Source organism: Apium graveolens, chromosome 10, assembly GCF_009905375.1.
Source record: "Apium graveolens cultivar Ventura chromosome 10, ASM990537v1, whole genome shotgun sequence".
NCBI lineage: Eukaryota > Viridiplantae > Streptophyta > Magnoliopsida > Apiales > Apiaceae > Apium > Apium graveolens.
The window spans coordinates 237,491,882-237,512,725 of NC_133656.1; the positions used below are offsets into that span (position 1 = coordinate 237,491,882).

Consider the following 20,844-nt stretch of genomic DNA (forward strand, 5'->3'; position numbering starts at 1 on the left):
AAAATTTTAAAAACTGAATGCGCATGTCCCAAATGTTTATTTCGTGAGTATTTTGGGAAGAACTATTTTGGGAAGAACGCACCGTCAATTCACTATTTTGGGCATTTATCCCCAAATAGTGGGTATTTTGGTTTTCACCCTATATCGTGAATAGTACATTATACAATAGGGTTGAACTTCAAATTAAGACTCTGTTTGAAATTGTTGTTAAAAATTGTTGTGCTGTTAGAAAAAGTGTTGTTGTAAAAATCAGATGAGTGTTTGGTAATTTTTTTGATAAGTATATGTTTTGATGCAAAAAATTAAAAATAATAATGCTTTTGGTAAGTTTTGATGGTGAAATCAGTAGCTGCTTCTGCAACAGCTAAAAAACAACTTTTTTTAAAAGCATGGGACCCTTATTTTTTGTAACAGCAGCTTTTAGACCAAAAGTACTTTTCCGAAAAATAGCTTTTAAAGTTTACCAAACAATATTTTAACTGTTTTTCTGCGAAAAGCTGTTGTTGCTGTCTGTAACAGCAATAACAAACACACCCTAAATAGGGGTTTACTTTAGTTACTTGAGAAAAAGATAAAATATGTTTAAACAAATTTTAAATAAGATTGAATTGTTAAATATTTATTATTTTTTCTATTAATTTGCATGTATATACTCCTTTATCTAACTAGGGACCTATGTCCGCGCTACGGGTGCTCTTTTTATTAATTTTTTAAAAAATTAATATTTTGTATATATGTATGTATGTGTGTAATATCATATATAATATTTTGTATATTAAATAACTTATTTTCCGTTATTTTTAAACCATTGAGAAATAATTAGAAAAAAAAGATAAAAAAATAAATTAATTAATTGGGTTTCAAGATATTTTTTCGCGACATGTAATAAAAATTGCAAATATAATTTATTTCAAAAATGTATTATTCAAATTTATGTACTTGTTTAAAATTATACTATGGTTTCATTGATTTTCTTAATTATGACTTGAGATATAAACATTGTATTCTTATATTAGATTTTTAAAACGTATATCAATGAAATACCGGAAGATTACTTAATGTAATAAGTAATTTATTTAAAAACTATACATAAAACATGGTATAATTTTAACAAAATTTTAAGTTTACTTAACCTAATTGTATAATATATTCTCGTGCCTTATGGCGAGTAAATAAGAAATTATTTATTATTTTTTTGATGATTTAAATTTAAATTTATAATAAATTTCATGGTATTGTTTATTTTACAAAAATAAATTAAAATAATATTACTTCGAATGTTGCGGATTTTCAATTGAAAACAACTTCATTGTGCGTTGCAAAGTTAATTGCAAATTTATCGCAATTCACAATGGGACATTTACTCTACTTTAAACTCATGTACAATATTACGTATCAAGTTCTCCTTTAAAATCAATTATTATATTACATGAAAAGAAAAAATTTATCGAATTTCATTATATAATACTCAAGGCATCCGTTTCAAGTTGTACTTTTTGGTGGTTAAATTAACCAACTTTTGATCTCAGATTAAAATTTATTTATTGAAAGTTTCTTGGTGTCGCCAAAGGATATAAAAGAGGATATAAAATAATTATGAAATTAAAACAAAATCAAGATATGATATTTATTAACAGTTTATCGTTGTCGTCTTCAGAGACGCCTCGTATTCGCACACTAAAAAGGTATAATAGAGGATATACAATAATTTTGAAATTATAATAAAGTCAAAATAAGATATTTATTAATATAATAGAGGATATACAATAATTTAGAAATCGAAATAAAATCGAAATAAGAAATTTATGGACAGTTTATCGGCGCCGTTTTCGACGAAGCCTCGTATTCTGCAACTAAAAAGATATAAAAGAGGATATACAATAATTTTGATATTGAAATAAAACAAATTAAGATATTTATTGACAATTTCTCGGCGTCGTTTTCGACGACGCTCGTATTTCGCAACTAAAAAAGGTTAAAAAAGGATATACGCTAATTTTGAAATTGAAGTATTTTAAACCCTCTCAGGAGACAGAGAATGATACCTCCTTCCCTATTGAACAAGAAAGAGAGGGAGGTTCTCAATGCTGAGAGTAAGTCTATGTCTTGTAATTTTTTTCATTAAGTTATTTGTGTATGTTTTAGTTAGTTTACTTGTAGTAATGAAACCTATTTATCTTATTTGATTTAGGGTCTGTTTAAAAATACTCTTGGAACCTCTGTTGTGCTAGAGGAAGATGACAGTGAAGATGGAGGAATTCATGTACCTATGAATAATGTTCTTGATGACATTGAGTTTCTACAAGATACAGAAGTAAAGGATGATGAAGAGACCAGATTGATGATGATCGAGATGTAAAGTTTTCTGGATATTCGTAAAAAGGATGCAAACTGTAGCGAGACCCGAAGTTAAGGGGTGCAAAGTGCATGTACCTATACTACAGGTTGCGAAGTGCAATAAGGCAAAATCAAGGGAATGTAAAATGCAAATTGCTCTTAGATTATCTTGTAATAGTGTACTCATGTTTGTTGAACTCGTGAGAAAAGAAGAAATAGTGAAAGATGAATCTTATTTGTTGTTTTTTTGCTTTTTAATGTGAGATCGGCCTTGATTACTGAGAAATCCAATACTCCACGCACCTTGACATTTCTTCCAATGGTCAGTATGTATATATTTTCATTCATGTATATATTGTGATGTCGTTGAAGTTATAATGGTTGTATTAATTGTTAAATATCTAACTCGATGTTAACGTTTAAATTGATATTGCAATTGTAATTTGACAGCGGGAAGTGAAATTGAGCAAAAGATGAGTTTCAAACTTGGTGTGTGTATACAAAATATGCGCATATATGTTTAATAATATGTTGAACTCGCCGAAAAATTGAAATTAAGGGGGATTGGTGAACCCAAAAATGTTAAATATTATTAAATTAAGGTTTATCTTATATATTTTAAAATTATTTAATTTGAAGTTTACGCTTTTGGTTAGTAGGACCCTAAACCCCAAATTTAGGGTTTAGGTTTTGAGCTTCCTAAATTCTAGACCCTAAATTTGTATACCTTTTACTCATTTATTAATATTTGTAAAATTCAAAAGAAGAATATTGAAGACTAAAAAATTTAAAAATGTTAAAGTTGAGTACAATCTTAAATTTTAAATATATAAAATAAAAAATGAATGTTCAAAAACATAACATTAAATGGTGTTTTCAGCCCCAAATCAATATTGGATAGGGCATTGGGGCAAAGCCAATGTTGGTGTAAAAATGGGTTGCTATAATTTAGTACTAAAAATTAATTTTTATTTTAAAATAGCTTCATATCTTTAATGATTTGTTCGAAATTTTGTTTTAAACTTGAAGAGTTTCCAAGTACACATTCACTTTTAAAATACAAATTTTACCAACTTCCAAGTATCCCACACTTTTAATTACCTATTTTACCTATTTTCTCCATATTTTTCACTTTTTGATAATTTGGTAATTATAGCATCATTTACATTTTGTGCCAAATATAGCACAAATTATAATAATGTGCACTTTTATCACAAAATTTAGCACACAGTTGAAATGATATGTTTTGCTTTTTGTTTTATAATATATCTATAATACAAGATATAACACATCATTGAACATACTCTCAACCATTAAATCAAAAATAATAAAAGCATTTTATGCGTAGAATAAAAAACAAAAAAGTTAAATGTTATGCGAAGTAGCGTTTCACTACACGAAACTCCGTTTTAAGTACTATTTTTTATTATTTACTTATGTTGTACTATTTGGGTATTTTGTGTAATGATAATTAATTTAAAATTCCTTGAATTATAAGTCATTTTTGTTTAAGGTTCTCGAACTAAAAAAAGCCAATTTTCACGTTCTTTGACTTTCTAGAAATTTGATGAGCGTCCCTTATCAGAACTTAACTAACGTCCGTTAGTTAATTAGGATTCTTTGACTTTTTGTTTGGGGGGTTTGATTCGTTGATGCAATGATGAAATTGAGGATACATGAAGTATCATGAGGTCAAACCAAAAGGACCTATCTAGGTTTTGGTGGCAGAGGATGGCCGAAATGGTGGTCGAAAATCATGTCCTTTTTTCATTTGGCGGGTGACAGAACTATTATTCTAGCCATCTTGTGCAATCGAAATATACAAGGATCTCTTCGGTTTAACCTCCCAAAACTTTCTAACACCTTCATTTTCATCAATCTTTTAATGAATTTAAAACGAAAGAATGTTAAAAATAACATCTTTTTGGTGCAAATGAGGCTGAAAATACCCATTTTGGCAGCGGATGACTGCAAATACCGTTTGAGATACGCATTTATCATTTGGATATCATATTTTGTACAAAATACGCAATTGCCAAATGAGTATTCAATTTTTTTTTATTTTATATGATACGCATTTGCCAATGCGTATCTCAATGGTAATATTTAAACTAAAAATGCGTATCTTTAGTAATTTTCTTACATACTCAATTCTCAAATGCGTATTATGCTTAACCAATTAAGAAATGTGCAACAAAAACGATATTTTCAGCCATATATTTTTAAAAATAGGCATTTTGAGCTATTTCACCCAAAAAATTAATATTTTTCACCATCACCCATTTAAAACCCCAATTTCAACGAGTTGAACAATTCTAAGAAACTAACGATCATTAGGCAAATTAAACGAAATAATACATTTTTTTTTTAATTTTGAGGAATCACAATATTTTAAAAAATAGATCAGGAACCTTTACGATAAAATGATTAATTTTCCAATCCTCCAATATATCTCGTAATTATTATCACAAACCGAATAAACATAATTTTTTTTCCCTCTAAAAAACACATAAAGTAATGGTGGTAGTCAACTCGCTTTAGATAAACCGTTTCACATTATATCCACGTTTAAGAACACACGAACCAACTCATCTCTCTCTCTCTCTCTCGTCGAGAAAGAGAGTAGCAGCGAGAGAGACACCTTCTCTCTCAAACCCTAGCATTTAAATATAAAATCACTAATTTAAATATTTAGAATTAAAAAAAATGAGTACACAAGGTCCTCTATCTTCTCGCCGCAGCAGTTTAGTACAAAAACGTAACCCTAAAAAACCGGCGACTCAATCGGAGAACGGCACTGCCGCCACCGCCACTAATGGAAGCTTCTCGAAGCCTCTTTCTCCTGTTCACTCCACGTCAGTTCGCTTTATCTTTATTCTATTCATTATTGCTTGTATTTGTATATACGTTTGTTTAATTTTGATTATTGTGTTTTAATTTGGTTTAATTGAATTAGTTATTAGTTTAATTAGTTGATAGAGTTTTGATTGTTATGAATTGTTTTGGTGTTTTTGTGTTGGTAGTGAGAGGACGGTGAAGAAGCTGAGATTATCGAAGGCTCTTACGATTCCAGAGGGGACTACGGTTTATGATGCTTGTCGGAGGATGGCTGCTAGACGGATTGATGCTGCACTTTTGACTGATGCTAATGCTTTGCTTTCCGGAATTGTTACTGACAAGGTCGGTCCGTTTTCACGAAGTTGAGGAATATGTTTTTGTTTCGGTATTTAATTACTTGAGGATAGATTTTGGACTTGGTTACTAGAGGAATTAATATTTAGAAATGTGTACTAACTTGAATAAGCTTTTAGTTTCGTCTATTAAGTTGAGGAATCAGTTTTTAGTTTTGTTAACTAACTTGCGATATATATTTTTGATTTCGTTACTAACTTGAGAATTAATCTAGTTCCATGTAGTAACGTGAGGAATTAGTTTTTAGTTTCGTTCACGAACTTGAGAAACAGAATTTTGGTTTTTTTTACTAAGTTGATGAATGCATTATTCGTTTCATCTACTAACTCGAGGAAAATGTATTGGTTTGTTTAGTTTAAGATGGTCTTTAGTTGTATTTTTGTGGAGGATTGCTTATATAACATTGAAGGGAGGAAATAAGTTACATTGTAGTAAAAATTCTCTGTTTTGTAAATTCTTTAACTCGACCTTTTGTTTTCTTCGCTATATCAAAATCTGTCTTAAGTTTGTTGATCTTTATTTTTTGCTTGATGGCCGGTGTGACTAGTTAATTTAATTACTTTCCGGTCTTTGTAAAACTTAAAGCGGAAAATTATATGTTGCACGGTTTTTATACTCAGGTCGTTTAATAGCTAGAAATTTTAAACGGTGGAGTAAATAAATGTTTACAAAATGCATTTCGTTTCAAGAATTTGAAGATGAAAATGTAGAGTCATTGGATGGTTTTTTATTCTTTGTCTATAGGAACTGTTATTGCTTAAAAGTTAAGTTTATTTTCTTAATTGTATTCTAAAGGAGTGTCTCTGCATAGGATATCGCGACCAGAGTTATTGCAGAAGATTTGAGGCCAGACCAGACAGTAGTATCAAAAGTGATGACCAGGAATCCCATATTTGTTAATTCAGATTCATTGGCGATCGAGGCACTTCAGAAAATGGTCCAAGGTTTCTATATTTATGTTATTGTTTTTATTTAATGAATTCATATAGTCATTATAATAACTTAGAATAGGCTTAAAGAAAAGTAAAACACGTGTCTATATGTATGGTTCATATTAGCTTGGTAATTTAGTATACAGTCTTCAAGATTTTTGTCAATTATCTTACTTGCTTTTGTTAATGACACTTTCATTTACAAGGGAATGACATTAGTTAAATGGAAGGGGTTGTGGTTAACAGTCAACATTCAGATAATTCTGCCATGTTTAATGGGCCATGGATGTGAGTGATGACATCGATTTTTTTAATAGCAACATAAAGTGCAACAAAATTGTGTTTTGGCACCTGACAGAATTGTTCAAATAATTGATTTAAGGCCAACAATAGGGGAGTATTTAACTATGCAACTGCATAATGGGATGTACCTATGCCTCTAATTTTATTGAAGAGAATAGGAGGCCACTCGAACATTATTCAAATGCACAGTTTTCAGTTCTAATGGCTTTACTTGTACCTTTAGATCCCTAGAGGAACAAAGTTTATTTGAATGTTAATCAGATCTTAACATTACCAATAATATGTTGATAAGATGAAATTACATGTATAGGTGAACTATTTTAGATTGGAGATGATATATATAATTGGATTGAAGGCTCCATTTAAGCCAAATGTATTATATTGATCTAAGCTATATGTATTATATTGCTCTGAAGCAGTGCCCGCCAATTTAATTATGTAGTGTTTGTAGTTGTCATTAGCCTTCTGATTCGAGAGTCAAGACTAATCCTATTCCCCAAAACATGATAATATGGGAACAAGGAACTACAATAAAGGGCCCGTTTGGGGTTTCTTAAAAAATGTAAAATGTAACTTATGACTTAAAGTTGTAAAGTGTCATATAAGTGATATGAACATTGTAAATTATAAGTTATTTAGGTGTTTGGATAATCTTAACTTATAAGTTGATAATGTGTTTGGTAAATTATAACTTATAAGGTAAGTATTTTTTTGAAATAAAATTAAAATATAAATACAAATTACATGAATTAATAATTTTGATAAATGAATATAAAATGAAAAAGTGATTTTTTTTTTTAAAAATAATTACATCGGGAGAAAATTATTGAATTTCTATTAAAATGGAGATTCCAGTTACTTAAACGGATTATTTAATTTGTACTACTAATATAGTTTCGCTTATTAATAAATGATATAGATAATTAAAATATTTTAAAAAAGTAAAATTCAAATATGATAAATATTTTAGTTATAAGTTGGTAGTGTGTTTAGTAAATCATAACTAATATGTTATAATTATCTATTAGAAAGTAGATGATTAAACATAATAATTTTAATACACAAATAGAGAATTAAAAGGATGAAATTTGAAAATAGGAAAACTGAAATATAAATAACAAAGTAATATAAATTGAAGAAGTAAGGCAGAGAACAAGACAAACTGAAAATGAGAATGAAAAAGTAAAGAAACCCAACTTTCTCATTTTCCTCATATATGGTCCTATATGATCATTTTTTCTAGTCCGCCAAGCAGTCATGCTAGAATGGTAACGGGCTTTCATGAAAAACGGAGGTGGTGCCAAACAGGCACAAAGTATTGGAGAGGTGACGATCTCATGTGATACTAGCACTTCTGCCTCGTCCATATAAAAATGGATTGTTAAAACTCCTTCCGGGGTTTGTGTTTTTTTTGTCTCCATTATGGCTTTAATAGTATAGTGTAAATTTGTTGGTTTAAACTCCTTGCGGGGTTTGTGTTTTTTTGTCTGCTATACATAATTACACATACATGACTACAATTAAAATTTTCCCGTGGGGCCGTAATGTTATTTCTCTGATCCAATTGATTTGCATCATATTTGTTTAGTCATTCTAACTCGACTTTAAAGAAAGTATCATCTATATCCCATTTAGTTTTATTATCTCTTGGTGCATTTGTAGTAGGCCAGTTTTCATCAAACTACGTATTTGCTTTTTAACAGGAAGATTTAGGCATCTCCCTGTTGTTGAGAACGGTGAAGTAATTGCATTGTTGGATATTACCAAATGCCTGTATGATGCCATATCTAGGATGGAGAAAGCTGCAGAGCAAGGAAGTGCTATTGCTGCAGCTGTTGAAGGAGTTGAACGACAATGGGGAAGTGACTACTCTGGTAAGCTAATTATTATGTCCTTAAAACGTATGACACTAGTTTCGGTATTACTTATGTGGTGCTACAAGAGTCATTTGTCTTCTTTAACATGGCATTGACATGCTTACTTTCGAGCTGTGTTACCCGGACTCGGGTACGGTGTTGGACACGGGTGCGAATTCAAGTGTCAGACTTTTAGTTTCTGAAAAATAAGGATTCATAGATGTGGCTCTGAAATTGGACACAAGTGCGGGGATTCGGTATATAACCTTCACATAAGTGAAATCATACCTACATTTCACATATTTTACATTTGTAGATTAGGGTCTTTTACCAATAAAAAACATGAACAGGTTTGTTTGTGTCAGATTTATACAGTAGTATATATGAAAAAGATAACATGGAAATAGTAATTTATGGACACCCCTCTCTAGAAACAAGTTGTAATGAGGTCTTATAAATCATTTTTATACTAGATTACTTGAGTTTGAAGAGTCCGGTTCTCACATGAAGGATCCGACTCAAATCCCATACCACACCCATGTCATGTCTGGTATGAGGACAAAATTAAAGACTCTTGAGTAACGGAGCTTTCGAGTGAACAATGTGCTTGCTATTTTGCAAATTCATTTTACTTCAATTTCTTTTCTGCCCTAAATCTTAAGGCGTGTTCATTAAATTTATATGGTTTCATCCAATGTTTCAGCTCCATCTGCTTTCATAGAAACCCTTAGAGAGCGGATGTTCAAGCCATCATTGTCAACAATCATTGCCGAAAATGCCAAGTATTCTTAAACTTCTGAAAGTATGCATCTATTTCAACAACCTGGGTTCTCTTCTAATTATTGTTGCACATATTTTACTTTAGGGTTGCTGTAGTATCGCCATCAGATCCTGTTCACGTTGCTGCTAAAAATATGCAGGAGTTGCGGGTTAGTTCCGTCGTAGTTATGACGGGAAACAAGATTCAGGGAATACTGACGTATTGTTCTTTACTCACAGCTATCCTTTTCTTTTATTTTAGATTAATGCTTTTATGCAAGCATTTTTGGTGTGTTACATATTTGCTTCTTTTAGTTTTTAGATTGATGCTTTTTTTACTCATTTTTCTGCAGTTCGAAGGACATTCTTATGCGAGTTGTAGCTCAAAAGCTCTCTCCTGAGTTGACTCATGTTGAAAAGGTTCTGATAACCATCACCATCTATTTCCACTTTCAGCAATACACTTTATTTTCCGTAGTAAGTAGTTACAGTATTCTTGTAAGCTAGTACAATATCAAGCGACTTAAAAAATATAAAATAATAAGTTACTGAAATTTAAATGAATAAAAAGCTACTAAAGTTGCCCTTTAGCCATATAACTGGATCTAGCTAGGATTACCCTGCCTGTTCATCCCGCGTTAGATATCTTGTGGATTAAGTTTACGTGTTGCAAATTTACTACACTATCATTATGTATTCCAGGCTCAGGAGCTTGATAACTTTTGAATTTCTGTATGGATCTTGGGAGAACTTTATTGCAAGTTGTATGATTGACTTAAATTCGCGCTCTCATGAGGAGTGTACATTGCACTACTGAATGCCTTTTCATAGCCAACCCTTCATTTCTTATATATGTATTCTCTAGGATTGAGTAAAATGTTCTTGCTTCATGTTCGGGGGATCTATCATTTCTACGCTAGTATCTCCATTTTAATTCCAGAAGGAAGAAATCAATTGTTAGGATCTCTTGTCTATGTGCTGCAGCCTGAAATTAGAAGTTGGGATATCTATAGTCTATGTCACTGCTTCCTTGTAGATAAAGCCTTCTGGCTTCTGCTATTACCCGACGCGTCTTTCTCAAAATATCAGATCAAATGATAAATTCCACAAAATGCATCAAGAGTTAATTTTTTATTGTGAAATACTTGCTGGAAGGAGGGCGGACTTGATCAACTTGACCTGTTGTCAACTACCATGTTTGTAATGAAGTAATTCACGTGTCTCAAAAACTTTTTGGTCTATCTATAAAGGGAAAATCTGGTTAACCCATTCTGTCATGTTTGGATATCAAGTTACCCACATGCCTGTAAAGCGTTTTGGTCTATACATGTTTGTCATTGTTATATCATACTGAAAAAAAGATCCATAAATTTCAAGCGACTTACCGCAGAATGACTCATTTTCAATATTTGTTTCCGCAGGTAATGACTCCAAACCCCGAATATGCTACAACTGACACTTCAATACTTGAGGCATTGCACACAATGCATGATGGAAAATTCTTGCATCTCCCTGTTGTAGACAGAGGTTAGATTTTGTTTATAAATTCGTATCAACTGCTTGTTGTGAAACCCTTGATAACATTAATATGGCAGATGGAAGCATTGTGGCGTGTTTGGATGTTCTGCAGATAACCCATGCTGCAATTTCCATGGTAGAACTTTTATTTTCATCATGCACGTTGCATTCTTGTAGCAGAGCATCTTGTTGATAGGATTGTTTTGAATAAGAATATGTTAATATGAGATAGGCCCTCAAATCCACTTAAAAATTATCATTTTCTTTAAACTTCTAGCTGATTAACTAATTCGAAATTCAAATTTATTTTAATCTGTTGCATTCTGTCCTATGAAAATATATTATTAACGGTACCTGCAAGGACCAATAACCAAGGATAATATGAGATACTCCATTGGACCAGAGCATGTTATTTATGCCTCATAATCTGTCTACAATTTTTTTTAGGTTGAAAATAGCTCTGGTGCTGTAAATGATACAACAAACACAGTGATGCAGAAGTTTTGGGATTCAGCACTTAATCTAGACCCACCAGATGATTATGATACCCAGAGGTATATAATTTTTTTCATAATTATGTGCATAATGGAGTTTCTAAGTTAGCAACTAAGATTTGATGTTTCCATCGATAGTGAAATGTCTATGTCTGTGTTGAACGCATCAGATGCAGCAGAACTTGGGAAGTCAACATATCCATCTCTTGGTCTTGGTAATTCGTTTTCATTCAAATTTGAGGATCGTAAGGGACGTGTACATCGATTTAATCTTGGTGAGTCGTATTATCATTTTTCTGAAGAGGGTATTATCAGTATTCATAAGTTCTGCTTCGATTTTTCTTTTTAACTTTAATTTTATTAGCAAGTACCATTTGTGGTTCTCAGACCCCAATAAAATAAGTTACTAGTACTTAATACCATTTGGAGTTCTTTGACCCTAAATGTTCTCCTTCATTATCTTCACGTAATTTTTTTCACTTGGTATAGCCTGCTTTTACTTACTATTGCCAGAGAATAGTGCATAGAATAACAATCACTGGTTCAGTTATAAATTTTGGTGTATGCAATCTACAGATTGACTATGCCCTGTTGCATGTTGGCAACAGATTTTTGGTCATATGAGAAGTTACTCTATTAATAAATCAATTTGATTTTATTCTATTGTTCAATATTTTTTCCAAAAACAATTAATTGAACGGAGTGTTTAGGATATCATATTTTTGCTCACTCGCCTTCTTAGCTTTTTGGATTTGGCATATAGTTTCTGTAGACTTCCAGAATCATCCTCCCAGCCTTTCTTAGTTCTTACTACTACCTTCGGCTTCGTCTAATTATGAATCAGCGTGTCTGCAATTTTTGAAGGCCCACATTGTTGTCTTATGTTTATCTTTCTTTCTAAAATGCTCTGCTAATTAAGACCTTAAGACCCGCATCTTACATAGTTTTTCTCTTATAATATCCCAACACAATTACTCTCACATTTCTCTTATTATATCCCAACACAATTACTCTCACACACATATAAAGGTGGGAGAATACACTAACAAGAGTTTTACTTTTTGTTTCCCTGACCGCGCTGAATGCCTAGGTTTGCATATAGCTCATGCTGGACTTGTTTATTTTAAACAAAATACTATGTTGGAAATTTGATTTTGGATTCACCAAACATGTTGTATAAGTGTCCTCGTACAGGCATATTATAAAAATAATGTCTTTATTAATATCTTTGTTTGTCACCTAGTAGATTGGAGCAACTGCCGCACACACACGTGTGTGTGTGTGTGCGTGTGTGTGAATTATATTTTTTTCTATTAGTTTCCTCTCTCTTTCTCAATATATACCTAATTTAACTGTTAAATTCATTTTCAATTTTTTTCAGGTGCAGAAAGTTTAGATGAGCTTGTTTCATCTGTTATGCGGAGGATGGGTGGTGCTTCTGATGACAAAGACTACCCTCAGCTTCTGGTAAGTAAGATGTCACTGGCCATGGTGTATTTCTGGGCCAATCAAAAGTTCTTGATCTTATTCTAAATATATTAGTTTATTGCAGTATGAAGATGATGAGGGTGATCGGGTCCTGCTTACTGCAGATGGCGATCTTATCAGTGCTGTCGGCCATGCCAGATCATTGGGACTAAAGGTGTCAGCATCTCCTTAAACTATAGCCTGTCTTTTATATGTCAAACTTCCTGAGCACTTGTTAAGGGTAGGGTAGAGCGCGGGCCGGTTCGGCTCGGTTTTTTGATACACAGTTTAAAGTTCTTCATGCCATTAAACTTGATTTTTGATTGCGCAATGTCACTGATACTTGGAAAGTAGCGGTTATCACTGCATAGGGTCCAATATTCTTGCACGGACTTTGTTAAGGAACTGGAAGACGGTGTTTTAGTGAGTAACTTGGGTTAAGCTGATTATTATAACTTTTTTATCTTCCGCCTTTTATTGTTTATTCTCTCTTGACTATATATTTAAGATACGAATAAAAGTCTGAACAATGGAATTGGAGACGACTTTTGATCATTTGTTGAGTAGACACATATTTCTGTAAAGAAGCGTAGCAAGGTCAATGAATTATTACGACTGCAGTTCTGTAGTTTGTTTGCCAAGGTGTACGCTGTACTAATTGTATTATCCATTGCAGGTACTACGGTTGCATCTAGATTACTCTGAGTCAAAGCAACAGAAAGTTGAACTACAGACGAGCACAACCACCGCCCAGAGCACAGTAGAAAGACGACGATGGGGATTTGTCGAATCAGGGGCGGTTGCTGCTGCAGTGGTTTTGACGGGAATGGGGGTGTTGGTCTACTTAAAACGCTCTAACCAGTAAAAAAGTAGATATATACCACTAGTGGTAAATGCCAATTTGGATTCCAAAGCATCCGACAATGAATCTGTCTACTTAATGTTTTGTTGCAGGCAGAGGTGGCGTCGTCTTTTGTACTAAATGAAACTAATGGGAGAAAAAGGCCAAGTGCAATGAGGAAAGGATACAGTATACAAGGTGAATTTGGGGGGAAGGTTATACGATAAACAATACGGGGAGTCTATCATTTTTGTTTTTCCAATGCCGCCTGTAAATGGTGTTAGATCTGGAGAACTTAGTCCAGTTAATATCTAATATTTAACATTTATATTTTGGTGCATCACCTCATTGGCCACAATTTCATTTCTCACAGTAGAGATATTTAGTTAGACAATCCGGTATACACTAGGGTTGCATTTTGTAACTGTTCGAAATAACACGACCTCAATGTACAATTGATCTATATACCTATACATAATATGCATGAGCAAGGTGTATTTTGTAGTTTGATATTTTTACATTGTACATCTGAATACAAACATATGTTGTAAACATCTAGCAATTTTGTAATTCCTCTGGTCAATTTGTCTATTTCATAGACACACATTAAAGAGCGTTTCAAATGACTTCTCAAGTAGAATAAATCAAAGGATCAGAATCACATTCCAAAATTAGTTAAAAATTCTCTTATTTTCTTGCATTGTTGCATCATTTGCCTTTCATTCCCTATTTCTCCTTTTTTCGAGTCTGGGAAGAAGAGGAAGATCGAAGGGGATACGAGGGAATCCTGGTTAGGCCGGAGACGAACAAGAAAAGAAGACATTATTTCCTAGCTAGCAAAACAAGAAGAACATACATAAATTACAGATTATCATTTTATTCATGGCGAATAGAGGAGTAGCATTACCAAAATTCGGAGAATGGGACTTGAAGAATCCCGGGCAAGCGGAGTTTTCTGTTATATTTGAGAAGGCGAGGAACGCTAAAAAGGAAGGGAATCGCCATAAGTTCAACCCGGACTCTCCCGTGTTCAAGAAAGAACCTGAACCGACCCCGTTCATGAACCAGAAGCAGAATCAACGACATAATTCCAAGCGTCGTCACAGATCTTGTTTCCGAAGCTGGTTTTGTTGCTGTTGTGAGTCTACACGCCATGCTGAATCTTAATCAGCAAACACACGGTTAAATGTTAACAAGCTTATTATGTTCATTTGTAATTCTTGATCAACATTTAACTAATGAGGCTTCATTTATGTATTCTTATTCTTGCACATTATTATTGGAGTTATATGAGGAAACTGATGATATATGTTGAGGATCGCTTCATCATCTGTTTGAATTATGTTTTATTTTTCTGTTTTCAATCATCATATCTAAGTTCTGGAGTAAACTCATTATGCAAATATAATTTTGATAGGTTAGATAAACTTTGGATTAGAATAAATGTGCTCTGACAGGTGGAATAACATATCCCCATCAATCCACAAGAACAGATTATCTGCAAAAATTCTCGAAAAAAAAAACTGCAAACAAATGATAAAGACTGATCAAGACAAATGGTGACTTGAGATCTCATATTCTACAGTTATATAATGGAACCATTAAACTCAACTGCAGATACACCTCTCCTCTTAATGGTAAGAGGCCGAGGATTTAAACGACACGGTTGCTGTATTCACATTTCTGTAACTACCCTTCAATAGAAAAAAAGAGACTCGCGTTCTTGGAAAACATTACCCTCTTAACGGTCATAGCCATTGCATAATCCGCCAGAAACCAGAAAACGTCAAATAAGTAGGCGAGTTCTGCGTTGTTAGCCATGACTACCTTCCCATTCCTTGGGACATATTAGATCTCCAAGGAATTAAGTTTACCCCAAGGCCTCTCAAGCCTTCGATAAATGGGACCAATGGCATGCCAAAACAGAAATTTAAACATAATGCAAGTCAACCTAGAACTTCCAAGTAAGAAAATCCACTTAACTTTTGGGAACTAGAAAGAATCCACCTTTTCTTGGTTCAGCAGTGAAGAAACAAAATCCATCTTTTTATTTTTGGCTTTTGTTTCTCTGCTGGATTTGTACATTCAAAGAACATGGACAAAATATGATGGTTTTTTATTATCATTTCTCTAGCATATGTACTGTATCGTCCATTTCCGAATAAAAATATTGCAAATTACATGTATAATAAAAGGAAAACAGTATAACAGCTGCCTTCTTTGAAAGCTGCAGTCTGTTTGCCGACAAGTATCATTTCTGAAAGTTAAAAAGAAATCCGATAAATCATTTCAGAAAGGAACAAAAAGGGAAGCAAAAAAAATATTACCCTAATGACAGAATCCAAAGTTGGAGAAAGTGTACAACCATATTCTCTTTCCGCTATTAGTATCCCTCTTGTATTATCAAAACACTATGCATTAAACTAACTACACATTTCATTACAAATGCAAGCATACATTATTCCAAAAAATATTTTATCTTTGCAGATATAAACCTTTATTACCATATGAAAAGCTGCTCTATAAAACTCAAGACCAGACAAAAAGCTCAAATCATCCTCTTCGTATCACGAGCTGCTGCCAGATGATCCTGCACAGTGATCACAAAATGCCCAATCAGATATATGCTTGTAGGCAAGTCATTTGAATACAAGATGAACAGGCAGATACAGAGAAACAGGAAATTATGCAATCTGAACCATTCGCGACTTTAACAGTTGGAACCGAGTAAATTAGACATAGAATATACTTATAGTGCTACTACCAACTATCGCCTGACAGTACTGTAAAATATAAGTACAGCCAAAGAATTGCCTCTCTCTGAGTTAGAACTTTACTTTGTTTAAAGGGAAATTTATTCTACAATTTTGTTCACAGTACTTCTGTTCTTGTTCCAAAATTAAATATAACTTTTATCTAGTTTTAAGAGAAAATCAAATGAAAGTGAAAAGACTTGAGAGTCCAGACTCACCGAGATAAAATCAAAAGCTCTGGTCTCCTCTTTTTTTGACCCGTTCATTACAGAGGTAGAAGTCTGAACTGGAAGGGTAGAATTAAAAACATCAGGAAGGGCTGAAGAATATCCACCTCCTTGAGTTTCCACGGCCTGACTATAACCAGAATTTTGAGGGTGCAAGTTGCCTAGTTGCTGATAGTTGGACATTGCTGCTAAGAATTGCTGCTGGGCGAGTAGATTTCCCATGGCTCCATAATTTATCGGTTGCGAGGGAATTGCTGGATTAAACATAATGCCAGGGGACATATTATATGGCATGGTCCCAGCAGGAAGCATGGGATTAGTGCCAGCTATTTGAGCACCGTATGCTTTATTAAATGTATCATTAGTAACTTGATGGCTCAGATTTGTACTGGTAACTGAAAAAATGTTTTCAGAGAGTCCATCCGAAGAAGTTCCTTGCTGCTTCACGTCTTTTTCCTTTATAAATAGGTCAGACATCAAGTCATTAACATCCTTTTTGTTATTTATTTGCTTTGCTGAGGTCTCCAGGTTGGAACCAAATATATCAAATAGCTCAGCTCCATTTTGATTAGATGTCATATGAGCTCCGGTAGCACCAGAACTATCAGTAGTCATCCCAGAAAAAATGTCGTCCACATGTTCTTTGTCATTATTGGTGTGAAATGAGACATCTGCAAAGGGGTCATCATCTTTATTCTGTGCACTGGTGCTCACACCAATGCTTGGACCATCTCCAAATAGATCATCAACAATAGGCATGGCAGGTGTTGTTAGAGCTTCAATGCTTTCATGCATTGGTGGACCATCTGAATTACCAGTATCGATTAAATCTGGCATCTGAATGGCAGTTGCCTCAGCCTTCACTAGCTTTTCTGGATTACCAACTATACTACCAGTTTGTTCTCCTTCAAGAATTCCTAAGACCTGTGCAAGAACAATTGTCTACATAACAATGGACCTTTTTGCAATATACATGTTTGGGATTCAATAAAACGCACTAATGGGAGATGTCCGGACCAACACACTTAGTCCTGATAAAACAGACTAATCTAAGGTCTAACAAGATAGGACTCATAATTAAATGCAGGGAAGACCTGAGGAAAATTTTGAGGAAAATAAAAAATAAACCATTTTTTTTTTCAAATACGCAAATATACATTATCAAGAACTTTCAAAAGATTATCTCAGATGTAGGGTCCTCATTAGCCGGCTCAAATTCTCATGAAATTAGGGGGAACAAATTAGTATTCTGGTCTTTTCTGTGTTAGTTTAGTTATATTATAAGTCAGGAACTATTATAAATAGAGGAATGAGTTGTAAATTTTTTATTATGCAATATATGACAAATGGAACTTGTTCCACAAGTCTCTCTTTCTCCTCTCTCTAGAAACTATCTTCCTACCCAATCTATATTTCTCTATCTCTAAACTCTATCTCTCTCGATCTATCTCTATTTCTCTGATTCTCTCTCCCTATATCTATACTTTTTGCTGCCTAATTTCTTTCTGCACTTATTAACTAAAAAAACCAAAAAAAATAAGAAAACATATAACCACTGATTCCTGACAGTATAATACAGAGAAACAAAGAGAATAAAAGTGTAAATCAGGCTTACCTTATTTGCTTTTTCCCTCAAAGAAGCCTGGGGTGATTCACAACATTTCACTACAACATCCTTATTGTCACTGAAATAAGATGCAACAACAGAAAAATTTTCATCCTCTTTTTTCCTCAATATAGCATCTAGAACACATACAGCTCTCACACGAACCTGAAACAAGTCACAATTTTAATAAAGGACAAATAAAGGATTTTACTATACTCTTGTTAATTTGTCTACTGTCTAGCTATACACAAGTCATCAGATATGTGTCTGCAGAAAATCCAGATCAATCGTGAAAGTGAAGTATAAACTGCATTTTTGTCATGTGTGTGATATGCATTCGTAAAGTCATACTGCCTGAGAATTATTGTAAAATGTTTTGTAGATGGAAGAGGGTATTTACCTGCCAAGAATGTGATTGAAGTTTTGTTTCAAGAGCATAACACAAAGCCAGTGGATCCAGTTTTGAGGCTTGTACCAGAAAAAGATGGAGGGCATCTCTCGTGGGTTGTAAACGCACCCCACCAGATGTTACAATGGTCTCCAACAACTTCTCTTCACGAGTCTTGCTATCAGAATGACTTGAGCTAGAGCTACTATTGGCTGTATCCATAGTTTTGAGATCTTGGCCCCATGTTCCGCCAGAATTGTTGTTAGATAACCGTGAAGCAGGCTGAGTGTCACTCCGGTATTCAACACCCTCATAACGATCTGAGTAATCAATTTCAGTAGTCAACGACCTTCGAAGATTTGGACTGCGGTAGCTACCAGTTTCATTTCGTTTATTTGCTGGAGCTTGCGATAAGCTATTCAAGCCTTGCTTTATGGTTGCACTTCCGAGACCAACCACCTCACTTAAGAAGGACTTCTTATCTTCCGATGGCATTTCGTAGTTGGTATTACCAAACCCTTGGATTCGTTGAGTTAGATCATCACTGGGTGCTGGTTTGTTGTCCTCAGTTGAGAACATGGCTGATAAGGCTTCCTGAGCTGTCGCACGGACAGACTTATTTAATGCATCCCCCTTCAAAGGATCTGGCTGACCTTTATAATGAATCAACTGGCGTATGGCCACTGAATTTCTTTGCAATTCCCTCCTAAACTCCACCCCGGACTTTCCCACAGAATATTTGATCAGTCTCAAGGCCTGCACACAATAACAAAATATATAATTAGTGAAAATTTGATAAAAACAAGCAAGTTACCTTTTTCAAAAAATTTTTAATCAACGTTCATAATAGTCCATCTACTACTAATAAAACAGCTGCCTAGCTCTAGTACTTAAAAGCAATTAACCAACATGTACCTTCCTTGGAAGAAAATATCTCTTCCACAAGATTAAGGCCCTTCAACTAAAATGTAAGGATATACATCCAAAGCAATATTTGCAGTAAGAGATTAAAAGGGTAAAGAAGTGACTACGGTTTTACATGAAGGACTTATACAAAATTTGGTAGTTCCAACTCTTTAAAGTCTTAATGTGATTTTGGACTAGCAAAAAAAGATGAGTTTTCAATACAATCTTAAAGTCTACCTTAATGGAGCTTTCGAAGGCTTTATATATTCGTTATCATTTGATGGATGATCGAGCAGTTTCTTGGTTCAATTCGTGTCCTTTATTTAAAACATAAAACAACAAATAGAGTTCAATAACATGCTCATTCAAAAAATACAATGCAAAGATCACTCCTTTCTGCAATTTACTTCAAAGTGAACTTCATACATACGCCGGAAGAAAAAATGAATCCGACATACAATAATGTGATTCACACATACACCATCAAAGTGAATTTTACACATACACCAGCAAAAAACAATTCTTTATCACCCTTTACAGATTCAAATTTTAACAGCACAATAAACAAGAAACAATGACATAAATCACATTACTTTACGCAAACATCCAGCAGATTATTCACCAAATTTAGAAACACCAATCAATTAATCGAAAAACCCGAAAAGAACCCAACTTTATCACCAATCAGCTCAACCAAGCCCCACAACAATAATCCAATAATCAAACTACCCAACATCCAAAAACACAAAACCAACAAGATCTGACTCAAAAAACCCACAATTTTCAAACACAAAAATACACACAAAAAATAAAAACCATACCTTTTGTTTGACAACTGGGCTTTTATGTTCAAGTCTCTTGAAGACAAATTCAGAAACTTCCTTAACAATACTAGCATGAGAAGATCTAAGAAGCTCACAAATTTCCTCCAATTTATACACAGGAGTGACTTTATCTTCATCAGAAGTGGCTGTATCTATCATTCTTGATCTCCAGTATGATTCAACTGCTCTTCTGCTTGAATCCATGGCCTTTTTATTGATTTAAATTTCTGGGGTTTGAGATTTTTGTGATAAAGATTGAAATTCGAGGTGGGGATTTAAGGGGATTGTTGGTTAGATTGGATTGGAGTTTTCGAGGATCAAGAAAAAGTTTGGTTCTTGGAAAATGCTTGTGTAAGTCTGTTTTTGTTTTTATTATCCGTGTGTATTTAGGAAAATGGATGGCTTTTGTAATTTTTAAAGAAAAAGAATTTGCTAGATAAA

At 33.5% G+C, this 20,844-nt stretch overlaps 2 protein-coding genes across 4 annotated transcripts; one reads left to right on the forward strand and one right to left on the reverse strand.

Annotated features, from left to right (window-relative positions):
- The first annotated feature begins 4,881 nt into the window (after positions 1-4,881).
- On the forward strand, positions 4,882-15,028 carry LOC141689821 (CBS domain-containing protein CBSCBSPB3-like). Of its 2 annotated transcripts, XM_074494237.1 has the most exons (15): positions 4,884-5,192; positions 5,361-5,517; positions 6,341-6,473; positions 8,468-8,638; positions 9,324-9,402; positions 9,486-9,599; positions 9,733-9,799; positions 10,801-10,906; positions 10,975-11,033; positions 11,345-11,451; positions 11,530-11,666; positions 12,773-12,858; positions 12,944-13,033; positions 13,535-13,727; positions 13,813-15,028. In XM_074494237.1, exons 1-14 carry the CDS (start codon positions 5,044-5,046, stop codon positions 13,721-13,723), a joined length of 1,644 nt encoding a protein of 547 aa, XP_074350338.1. In that variant the 5' UTR covers positions 4,884-5,043; the 3' UTR covers positions 13,724-13,727; positions 13,813-15,028. The 2 variants fall into 2 exon arrangements, 1 of the variants encoding a protein (XP_074350338.1); XR_012562524.1 differs by lacking the exon at positions 13,813-15,028 and having other exon boundaries at positions 4,882-5,192; positions 12,934-13,033; positions 13,535-13,549.
- A 766-nt stretch (positions 15,029-15,794) lies between these two features.
- Positions 15,795-20,785, reverse strand: LOC141689820 (protein MODIFIED TRANSPORT TO THE VACUOLE 1). 2 transcript variants are annotated; one of them, XM_074494236.1, is made up of 6 exons: positions 20,401-20,785; positions 18,686-19,429; positions 18,295-18,450; positions 16,671-17,603; positions 16,204-16,289; positions 15,795-15,956 (listed from the first exon to the last, which is right to left on the reverse strand). In XM_074494236.1, the coding sequence occupies exons 1-5, from the start codon at positions 20,605-20,607 to the stop codon at positions 16,248-16,250; spliced, it is 2,082 nt and encodes a 693-aa protein (XP_074350337.1). In that variant the 5' UTR covers positions 20,608-20,785; the 3' UTR covers positions 15,795-15,956; positions 16,204-16,247. The 2 variants fall into 2 exon arrangements, with proteins under 2 accessions (XP_074350337.1, XP_074350336.1); XM_074494235.1 differs by lacking the exon at positions 15,795-15,956 and having other exon boundaries at positions 16,008-16,289.
- Positions 20,786-20,844: the final 59 nt, after the last annotated feature.

Coding starts and splice junctions, on each gene's coding strand:
- LOC141689820 (XM_074494236.1), bottom strand. CDS start 20,607: ATGGATTCAAGCAGAAGAGCAGTTGAATCATACTGGAGATCAAGAATG. Junction 19,430..20,400: donor GCCCAGTTGTCAAACAAAAG/GTATGGTTTTTA, acceptor TATTGTGTGCAG/GCCTTGAGACTGATCAAATA. Junction 17,604..18,294: donor TGAGGGAAAAAGCAAATAAG/GTAAGCCTGATT, acceptor GTTCTTGCACAG/GTCTTAGGAATTCTTGAAGG.
- LOC141689821 (XM_074494237.1), top strand. CDS start 5,044: ATGAGTACACAAGGTCCTCTATCTTCTCGCCGCAGCAGTTTAGTACAA. Junction 6,474..8,467: donor ACTTCAGAAAATGGTCCAAG/GTTTCTATATTT, acceptor GCTTTTTAACAG/GAAGATTTAGGCATCTCCCT. Junction 10,907..10,974: donor TCTCCCTGTTGTAGACAGAG/GTTAGATTTTGT, acceptor TTAATATGGCAG/ATGGAAGCATTGTGGCGTGT.